General features: G+C 42.0%; 1 protein-coding gene across 2 annotated transcripts; it reads right to left on the bottom strand.

Annotated features, from left to right (window-relative positions):
- Nucleotides 1-479: 479 nt before the first annotated feature.
- On the bottom strand, nt 480-10,694 carry DNAAF6 (dynein axonemal assembly factor 6). 2 transcript variants are annotated; one of them, XM_087748206.1, is made up of 7 exons: nt 10,566-10,694; nt 9,883-9,991; nt 8,113-8,176; nt 6,515-6,620; nt 4,548-4,644; nt 3,670-3,755; nt 480-1,258 (listed from the first exon to the last, which is right to left on the bottom strand). In XM_087748206.1, the coding sequence occupies exons 2-7, from the start codon at nt 9,970-9,972 to the stop codon at nt 1,129-1,131; spliced, it is 573 nt and encodes a 190-aa protein (XP_087604332.1). In that variant the 5' UTR covers nt 9,973-9,991; nt 10,566-10,694; the 3' UTR covers nt 480-1,128. The 2 variants fall into 2 exon arrangements, with proteins under 2 accessions (XP_087604332.1, XP_087604333.1); XM_087748207.1 differs by lacking the exon at nt 10,566-10,694 and adding an exon at nt 10,213-10,545.
- Nucleotides 10,695-10,818: the final 124 nt, after the last annotated feature.

Below are 10,818 nucleotides of genomic sequence, written 5' to 3'. Positions count from 1 at the left end.
GTGTCAGTGTCTTCAATCCATCATGGAGAATTCATCTTATCATTACAGCCTGCCACAAATTTAGCTGCATGGGTACTGTCTGCAACCTAGCAGGTCAATTATTTTCCTCTACTTCTACACCAGAAGAATGCAGGACCCAAGCCATTTTGTTTTTAAAGTGCTTGCAAGCTTTTGGTTAAGGGTACCTGAAGTCCATCAACATGCAAGGCCCTGCTTGTCCTCTCCACTTTGATCATTGAGCCAATACCTTTGTTTCCTGCATGATTAACAATGTTAAATGAATGTATTTGCCCAGAAGCTAGTAAAAGAAACATTTTGGTTACCCATCTCTGTAGCTCTATATTGGACCTGAAGGTCAAAGAAAAGCTTTTGCCGCATTTCAGCCCTTTAAGTGATGCTTTGTTATGCAAAGTTCCTCTTATCTCACTTTTAGGAAGTCTCTTGTGACCTAATATAGAGAAGGCAGAGTGAAAGGTAACTGGAATTGTTCATTAGAACACATTCTTTTATTAATCAAGAAAGATCAGAAAAATAGCTGGGGGGACAGCAGGTGAACAGATGACACTGAACCACACATTGTCAAAAATTGTTCAAAACAGCTGAGCTGTTCAACAATCCAACTATAGCTGGTTACCTTGTTCTGCCAGTGTAAAGGAGCCTCAGATGTGGATGTAGATCCCTGAGAGCTTTGATCTTCTCATCAAGAAGTAGCTAAGAGGAGATTCTGAACTGGCCCCAGTCCCAGCACTGGAGGCCAAGCAAGAATATTACCATTTCCAAGTCTTGCAACAGTAACGGAGCACCAGACTCATTGGCCAGAGCCTCACTGTGCTACTAATCAGCCATAACCACAAGAAGACTTCCTCTGGCTTACAGAATTGTAATCTCCAATTTTCTGATTCAGAGCCTGTATCAGACTGAAGGAAGCGGAACATTAACCAGAGCAGCGCAAGAGCTGGACAGCCTCAGCTTATAAAACCTATGGGTGCTATGTTCCTCCTGAGTCATTCGATTTCTCCAGGGATATTGCCCCTGGACTGTTCAAGGGAAACAATCCACTATTTCATGACCAGTTAGGTTTCAAGAAGACTTCAAACTTTTTGCAAACTTTCTCTATTTCTCTATCCATTAGGCAAAATTTATGAAATCAAACATCCTTGATACTCTCAAGGTGACTTCCAAGGTCTCCTCTTCAGACAGAAAACGAGCTTTACCATTCTTGCTGTCTACACGGTAGGGGAGGTGCAGCAGCAGCTTCCTGTAAAAGAGGACACAGAGAATTTCAGTGTCTCAGACTGGGTGAGCAATTGAGGTAGCATTGCAAGTTACTCTTGCAATTCGCCAATCAGTACACCAAGGAATGTTCTTTCAGTATATATCTCGTTCTCATGACAGGTTGTGGGGTTCCTGCAATACCTGGTGCACAGCTATACAGACCCTGAAATATTTCCAACACTATTCCTTTCTTTTGGCTTTCTTTTGACAACGGTTTCCAATGATGGATTGTGGGCTCTCTCCACTGTTCTTGCTTTTGGACAGTGCTGCATTTTAAATGCAGAGGAAGGAGGAGCTGCATTGATAATGCTCTCCTGGTGGTAAAAATCTGAATAATGCCTAAAGCCTGAACATGTCTTCAGGAGTTTGTCTTCTCTAGTAAAAAGAAATAAGTGGTGCAGCCTGATTAGAGATTCTGGCCAGTTCAGTTTCACAAAGGATATGTCTGCACTGCAAAGCACAGATCAAGTATGAGAAAGGACTGACAGTTATGAAGTTGCTGAGATTTTAACCTACATTGAAGATTAATTCAGTGATCCCCTACCTGTGGCTCAGGCACATAATACACAAAGAAAGGCTGGATCTTGGACTCAGGAACTATTCCACAGTCCCTTGCTGGGTTAGACATACAGCTTTTCCCGGAATGGCTGACAAGCATTCCGGTTTGTCTCCTCACAAGGATGTCTCACACTGGACCCGTTCAACTCTTCTCATTGATGACAGTTCAAACGTACTTGCTCATGGAGAGTTCGGACTCTTTCCCCTCTTATCCCAGGCTTATATATTAACAATATGAATGATGGGCCAGTCTTGGACCTCCACTCTATTGACAGTGCAAACAGAATCAAGGATGCTTTACGATCAAGAGATCTGCCCAGCCAAACTCTATAAAGCCCAACAAGACAACATGATAGCATAGACGGGGGCTACTTTAAACTGGGGTTTAAATCACACTGATTCTTTCTCAGACCTTTTCAGCTGTCTTGTAGGAGCCATGGTTGAAAGAGGTACAGCCGAAATACCTTTGCACCACAGCTACTGAAGGGAGCCATTTGCTATAATTTGGAGAAGTCCCTAAAATCAGCTTGGCTTAGAATCAGTCCCAGAACTACAGAGCTGGAAACAGTTCCTTTGAGCACTCCTACACACCTGTGAGAGTACATTGTTTTTCAGTATGTAGAACTTCAAATCTTGTTTGTTTCTTTCATACTGAGAAGACTTACACTTATATTTGTGAAAGCAGCACTGGCTCAGGCTGTACCCAAGCAACCATTAGATTTACAGCAAACTTTTTATTTGTTAGGCTTGTGACTAGAGACAGCTGGATACTAAGAAGATAACAGCAGATCTGAGTCACCAAAAAGATAGAATTACAAAAGAAAAAGAATGCTGAGGTTTTCCTACATCTGCAGTATTGCAGTAAGCCACCTCTTACTACCTATAGGTTCTGCAGGTCATTAGCTGAACAATTATTCCTCCTGATTTTCCAGTTTCAGAGCTAGCACTTCCAAACATTCTCCATTCCTGATGCATCTTTGGGTTAAATCCAAGCAGGGGGTAACTGACCCAGCCTGGTTTTGTCTGTGAGAAAGGTAGCTTTTCTATAGTTAGTCCACTAGGGACAGAACTTCTTTCGGCCTTAATCCACGGCCTGCACCTTGAATTTATTTGCAGGAAGTTATTCACCTATGGATCTTCCCACATCCCATTCAATGCAGCAAGTCAGCCCAGAGAGAGGATTAAGCTTTCTTTTGAAAGCACTCTATTGTGAAGAAGGACTTAAAGCAAAACAGACATGGGAATTATCTGGAAATCTCAGGCAGGGCAATTGCACACTGAGGGAAATATGGAGGAAGACTGAGAAGTCTGAGAGTATATCAGTCAGTTGATTATCTTTGTAGGTTTGAAATAAAAAAAGAACTCAAATGAAATCTCTTTAGGGAAACCTCGTAACATTTCCATCTCTGCATCCATGCCTGGATATGTCCACAATTTGGCTTTCAACTTCTGAAAATGTATCTGCACATTTTTGACCACCTTCAGTTATATATTTGTACAAATTAGTATTTAGAAAACAAACTCCAAAGAAGTCCTTCAAGACTGTGGGCAGTTTTTTGCCAGACATTTTGGGCCCTTGAAGCCTTGCTGTTTAAGTAGCCATAATCTGTCTTAAAGCTATTTTTGCTAGAACAGTATCACAGATTCAAAGATAGCACACTATACACCTACAGGTGGACTATGGTTGTTTTTGTCTTTATCTATTTCTCATGTGCAATTAATAACCCGATCTTCATCTTTAGCTTTGCTTTCCACACAGCATTCAGTTGAAGGCTTGGGTAAACCTCCTTTCAAACAAGATATTAACTGTACTTCTATCAATTATGTTTCACTTACTTTTTCGGAGTTCGAAGGTCAAGAATCTTGTCCTGGATATCTAATGTGATGTCTGAGTACCTTGTCTCTGGCAGCTTGATTTTAATCTGAAATGATGGGCAGAGGTAAAACTGAGATTAGATATGTAGCCCTGCAAGCTTTAAAAGATCTCATCTTCATGGATATTTTGATGCTAGTGTCAAAAAGCAACATTCTAAGTAGGTAATTTGTATCAGAGAAAATATGACAGTGATAATCCTTGCTTTCAATAGCTTAGTGATGTGTATCGATATCCTATTTTCTTCAAAATCTTGAGCTGATAATGTACTTGACAGGTATTCGACAGCCAGCAGAACCCCTTGGCTTTGCGTATTTCAAGGACAGCTTGCTTCTACTAGAAAAATTGCACAGCAGTTCTACCTGTCCTGAAGTTCAGAAAGCAGGGAGGTTTTCTATCATATAATAATAGGACAAGATCTGATACCTGTAACTTCAAAGACTGTCAGTATTGTAGCATTCTGCTGACTCACACACCTTGTAATAAATGCAGGCAGATGAAAACCATCTCTTTCCCAGCCGCTCTCCCCTCCAAAATTGTGTCCAAGATGAAACTTCATCTTAGAGCTACTTTTTATTTCCCTCAAGTCTGTATGTGGCATATACATTTGCACAGATTCTCTTGACTACACTAGGTCCTTGAGGAGATACACAGGAGCTCCTCAGGTTAGCAAGTGTAAATATCATCTACAAATGCTTGAAGAACTACAAAAAAATCCCACAGGAGGCCAAAGGCAGCAATACAGCTTGGTGTTTACATTCTGTCTCTCAAGAAAGCAGCAAGATTGAAAAGAGCAGAGAAAGAGCACAAAGAAGGCATGGGAGATATAGGTTCAGCTCACCACCATATCTTCGCAGCAGGCTGTGGAAGGGTCTTTTCTGCTCATCCCAAAGAAGACATCCTCTGTTCCCACACACTGTTTGAATAAAATCTGATACCTGAGAAAGAGGAGTAGTTGCCTAATAATACTGGAGAAGGGGCAGAAGACTAAAGGAGACTGTATTTCTCAGAGGACCATAAATATCCTCATTGCATTGTCTCTCCTTCTTTTCAGTCTCCCTTCAAGTCTTCAACCCATCTGCACTGGGTTTCTGTTTAGAGCCATGACTGAGTCAGCTAGAACACAGGTGAAGATCATTCACTCCACCTTCTAATGCACTCACTTTGCTGCCTCTACTTCACTAACCAGCCTTTGCAGGATCAGGAAATGCATCCTAAGTGAATATGATTCTTGTCAACTAGTCAAACACCACAGACTCTTGGGAAACAGATTTGAAAAGGATGCTGTCACAATTACATGTGTTCTGTTCTGTCATTCAACATATTCTTGCAGCCTGAGCATAACACTCTTTTGTCAAAATTTAATTCTTTTGCGTTCGGCCAACATTTATTTTCTACTCCTCCACATCTACAAAATGTAGAATCATGTACTCCCTTGGTCTTGATACTTGATGAATGAGGAAATACAAACTAAAGATTGTATTTGGAACATACATTACTCCTACTAAACTGAGCAAAATAAGTGGAGTGAGTCACTTCTCTAAGCTGTTGGAAAGAGTCTATGGAAACTTTTTCACATCTCCAGTGTTCATATGTGTATGTAATAATTCCTAAGTCAATGAGAAATCTGTCTAATAGCTCTGGATGCACCTCTTTAGCCATCTGTTTTCCTTTTGGGCCATTTTCCTTGATTCAATTTGATGAACTGTTACAAAGACTCATACTCTCTTTCATCTGTGCAACACAGGTCATAATTGCTTGAGGCTAGAGAAGCACTGCATTTTACCCAGCATGGAGGGGAAGGGTCAAAAAATGGCATGAGAAAAGCTTCCGTTGTGCTCACAATACAAAGAGAGCATGCTCTATACCTCATACGTGACAGTTTCAAGAACAACTGTATGTGAGCCTATAGGTGTATGCCAAATCATTTTCAGAAATGCTGAGGCTAAGTTCAGGTGGGTCTCAGTCCTGTGTTTAGATCAGGAAATTGAACACCTAATGGCATGACTTACGTGCAGGGAAAAATTAGGATTCTGGACTACAAACTAGAGAACAATATGCAGCTTCATGGGCTTCAGTCCATCTGCTCCAGGATTCAGCACTCCAGGATATGGCATCAAAACACAATGATTCGAAATGCAAAGGCTGCTTTGTGGATTGACCCTGAAGGCTTTCGGACCTCTACAAACTACAACTAACATGCCTGATTGTATCTATTTAAAGAACGGTTTTGTTATTGTTTTTTTTTATGAGTAAGGGAAAAGACGCTGGTTTTAGGCTGTCCCTTGACAGACTAAAATTGAATGACAAGATTTAAAAGTTCAAAACTGCCTGCATATAGCCTTCCTTCCTGCAGTACTATTTGTCTCTAAAGAGCTTAATTCTTTGAAATGCAAATATAAGTCGGAGTACTTTATGAATTTATGAGTATGAAAAATGAATGCATCTTGGTTGCAATGGGAAAAGACAGGTATTTCACACAAATGGCATATTTGAAAGCTAGTAAATTGTTTTGCTGGCCTACTTCCCCTCCTAATCTCACTTTATACAACTATCTGACACTGCAAGTAATCTTATCATGGGAGAAACCAACTCTACATTTCTGTTATGAGATCAGCAGTTTTCCAAGGGTGAGGTTAAAATCACTCCTCACATGTTGCTTTAGATGCAACACCAATAACCTTCCTTTTTCCTTCCATGACACAAGCTTATCAGATGGCTGTTTTACTCAAATGCAGTAGGTGCTGTTTAACTCATATTTCCATTAATGCTACGTAAAGCCCATGCAGGCAGTCTCAGCTCACTTACTCTGGCTGTTCTCTAGGGTCCCAGGTATCATCAAACTCAGATCCTTCTGGGACCTCCTCTGTGTTCCAAATAGTTTTGCTGTTTTCAGATTTCACTTGAAAAGTACCTGTAAGTGATGAGAAAAATCACATTGTCATATTTTTGAATCTCTCTGTTCCTCTAGGTTTGCTGAAAACTTAGATTTTTTCTAGGCTTCAGAAAAAAACTTTGAATTAAAAGCATTCTAGTTAATGATTACGGTCTCCTTCACCTCAGTATCTTATGAATGAGAATTTGCAGAGGGAGGATGTTTTCTCTTCCTTTCTCTTAAGTCTCCTTTACCCAACCTCTATGTCAAGGAAAACCTCCTTTCAGGCATAAAATATCTAGCACTTCAAAATGGGTAAAGTGTAGAAGTATGAAATATTAATCTTCCCCAAGCCCCCTGACATGAGATTTCTAAGTGAGCAGAGTCATTTACAAAAGGACCACCTCCTCCTCACATAGAAATCCAGTTCTTACCATTAATTATTGAGCACAGCCCAGATAAGGTACTGAAGACACATGAAAGTTCACGGGCAGAATACTATGGTTTATGCCTGTCCTACATGGAAAAATATGGTTTTTAGTAAGCTGGTAAATCTGCAACTTGAAGGTTTTTATAGTAGAATCTCTAGTTATTGTTGGAATCCCAAGCAAGAATACCCTGTTTGTTATATTTGCCACAGTCCCTTTCCTGCTACGCTCATCCTGGTCCTTGTTGACCTTTCTTATGGTTCATAACTAAGCTGCCCAATAAAGTGACAGCATTAGCTCCAGGAAGAACTTTACATTAACTTTGCCAAGACTAAACTTGTATTCCTTTCTTTCCTGAGTAGTCCAAGGTGTTGACACAAATTCAGGAACCCTCAAGATATTTGTTCTCATTGTCTGAGAGTCTGCCTTTCTATATGATGCCAGAACACCTGGAATCAGGTAAAACATGTAATTGTCCAGAGTTTCCAGGCAAAGAACTGGATGCAGGAAGGAGAGTAACTGAAAAATGTCTCTCAGTCTATTGAAGGCAGCACTGAACAAAGCTTCTATTTCTTCCCATGTGTGGTCTAAACAGGGTTGTGAACCTTTTGAGGGGAATATGGTATGACTGTGTTTCACGGTACACTTCATAGCTCTTCCTCCTCATAGGCATAGGCTCAGTTCCATGCAGTTTACTCCATGAAGATCCTTTCAGGTGAGTACTTAGAAGTCCATCTTCCTTCTTTGTTCTAAGTGAGCATTAACAATTCCATGAGAGTACTTATACGGAGCTTTTTGCTGCTCAGTTATGATTCCCCTCAGTCTGTGACCAGGCTGTGCTCTGTACTTTGTTTGTCATCACCACTTGAGGCTGCTGTGCTCTGGAGTTACCCTTTCTGCTTCTCTGTGTCTATTTTGCAGTTCACCTCTCAGGAAAAAGAAGAATTTTACGGTGTAATTGTAAAAATGTAATGCTATTTCCATCTCAAAGGTCAGTAACCACTCTCTTATTAAAGCAAACCCCATCAGTGGTAACTTACTACAGCTGTTATAGTCTGCTAACATGGGACTGAATGCTAAAACACACAAACACTCCTCCTTACCAGTGGTCTCTTTCTTTACTGGTCCAATACTACCAGGAGTCATGGCGCTAACAGAACAGCGTGGCTGCAAAAAAGGCAAATTTTCAATCAATTTTCATAGATCCCAGATCAGTAACAACGATAATGTCAATAAATATAAAATGTTATCTGAGGTCAAACGAATCCCTGCTAGAATCCAAAAAATATCCCACAATTTCATGACCGAACTACTGAACGTTCTCTCTTCTTCACTCTCACCCAGCAGAAAGTGACCTTGACACACTGGGTTTAAGCAGGACTCCCAGAAGCACAGTATTACAGACAGATGTTCTTCTTGAGTATTAGTTTCTATGGCATTTTGGCAAAATTTCCATGTTTTGTCTGCCATGAAAATATTGCAGGAAAACAAGGGTGCTTGTAAAAACCACAACACAGCATTTGGACTCCTTTTGACAGTAGAGATCATATGAGGCAACAACATTTTCCTCTAATTATGAATCAATTTAGTGCTAATAGACCAATGCGAGGCATTTCTCTATATATGAAGATTCCTTGGTTTGATAAAAGTGCCTCATATGCACAGAACATTAAATTAAATCAAAATAAAGATTTCAATTTACCCAGATTGACTCAGACTTAATTGACATCCCTTGTGGCAATTTTCATTTCTGTCTCTGAAGTGTCATTCATTTTATTAATCAGATGTAAACAAATTCTTTTAAAATAAGGATGTTTACTGCAAAGATGTACAGCAATAATGCCAGTTTTAAAAGGCAGGCATTAAACAGCTGAAGGGTAGTTAGATTGTGAAGGGGCACTTTAACCACCTACTGAAAGGAAATTTCAAGGGATATGCACCCCTTTTATCCCAAATATTGCTATCATTGCCACTATTAGTCCACAACCGCTCAGTCAGCCACCTGGCTCTTTGTTGGAGAGCGATTTGGAGGAACACTGAGGCATTCGCCATTTTTATTATCCACGTCATAACATGACTTGTTCGAAATCCTAACAGACTTGGGAAAGTCTTGAGCCTTCACAGTGGCCTTCTATATTGTGACTGTTGGCACCTGTGGCTCTCCTGGGATATTTCTCCTCAGCACACATGCATGCCTAGATAAAAGCAGCAGCTGCATATTGCAGGAACAACATACGTTTTCCAAAAGCTGTGATTTTCATCTAGTCCTGAGATGAATTGATATAGAAGAATGGAAAGATATTTCTTTCATTAATCATTCAGATCATTCACCTTAGAATGATTACTCAACCCTTCCCTATTCTACAATCACCAACATATCTATTGTACTTCAATGACCAATTATCTCTACAGTTCTTCAACACCTGACACACAGAATTAGTACACTCAGTCGCCTCTGGATATTTTAGTCTTTACTCAGAAGTTGAGCAGCAACTTTTTTCCCTTTATATGAAGTGTTTAGCTGTAATTGCCTTCATCTCTGGCAGACTTCAGGGAAAAGTAGGGGGAAGTCTAAAGTATCTAAACCTCTTTCAACTACATGTTCTCATTTCCTTCAGGCTGAAAAATTAAATCTCCCTCCCATTTTGCAGTCACAATCTCCCCTTGTTTTCCTGGGACATCTTCCTTATTCTCTCCCTCAAAAGCATTTTACCCTAAAAGTATCTCCTAGCTGTTTCAGTCAGTCCAAAACCTTCTAAGGTTTTCATTCTCTTTTTCCTCACTCTGGGAAAAGAGAGATTTGCTTCTCCTCAGTTAACAAGGTTAGGCTATGGTACAACATGTAAAGGAAGCATTTCCTATGAAAGACTCACCACATGTTCATCATCATCATCTGATTCTTGAGCATCACGAAGCAGTTTGGCAAGGAACTGTAGAGAAGAGCCTGAGGAAACACTGTCCATATCAATACTCACTGCTCACCTACGCAGAAAAAACAAGTGACGGATAAAGAAAGAACAAAATACATTCTGCACTGTCCCTAAAGCACAATTTTCCTGCTATGGTTTCTGGAAGGATAAAGTATAGCCAAACTCTTACATGTGTACAGTCAAAACATATAAAATGGAACATAATTAACGGTTGGCCTTTATGATCTTAAAGGTCTTTTCCAACCTAAATGATTCTATAATCCTATAACCAACCTTTCCTCCCTGTGCTCAGATTATAGACTCTTTTGCTCCACAGGCATTCGCTGCAATCACAGCTCAAGCCTTACAGTGACCATCAGCTCTGGCAGACCCCACGTCAACTTGGGTGTGCAGCTGCTGCAGCCAGGGTGAGAGCAGCAGAACACCCTGGCTCAGGCCTCGAACTGAGGGGCCTCACAGAGGTCTTCAGGCCGGTTCTCTGCCCTCGCGCCTTGCTCCAGGCCCAGGCCAACGGAGGCACCGCGTCAGGGACACCCGCCCTCACCACGGCCCCGCTTGCCGGCCCCACGGCGGCTCCCAACCCCGCGCTGCGGGCAGCGGGGCAGCCCGCCCTCCCACAGACGCACCAGGCCCGGCCCGCGGCGGCCGGGTCTCCAGCGGCAGGGCGCAGCCGCTCTGGGCCGCCCAAAGGCCCCGCTGCCGCCCGCCGCCTCCGGCCGCGTCCCGGTCCCCGCAGCAACGGGCGCCGCTGCCGCCCCGCACCGCCTCCTGCGGCCTCGCGAGCCAATCCGGGCGGGCCGCCCGTGAGCGGCGGCGGGGCGAGCCAATCGCTGCCGAGGGCGGGAAGCGCCGGCCGGTGGTTGGGAGGCGGGGGAGCGG

Source organism: Nipponia nippon, unplaced genomic scaffold (assembly GCF_047370975.1).
Source record: "Nipponia nippon isolate SJK-2023a ecotype South Korea unplaced genomic scaffold, ASM4737097v1 scaffold_12, whole genome shotgun sequence".
In the NCBI taxonomy this organism is placed as follows: domain Eukaryota; kingdom Metazoa; phylum Chordata; class Aves; order Pelecaniformes; family Threskiornithidae; genus Nipponia; species Nipponia nippon.
This window is presented reverse-complemented; position numbering and strand designations above follow the sequence as displayed.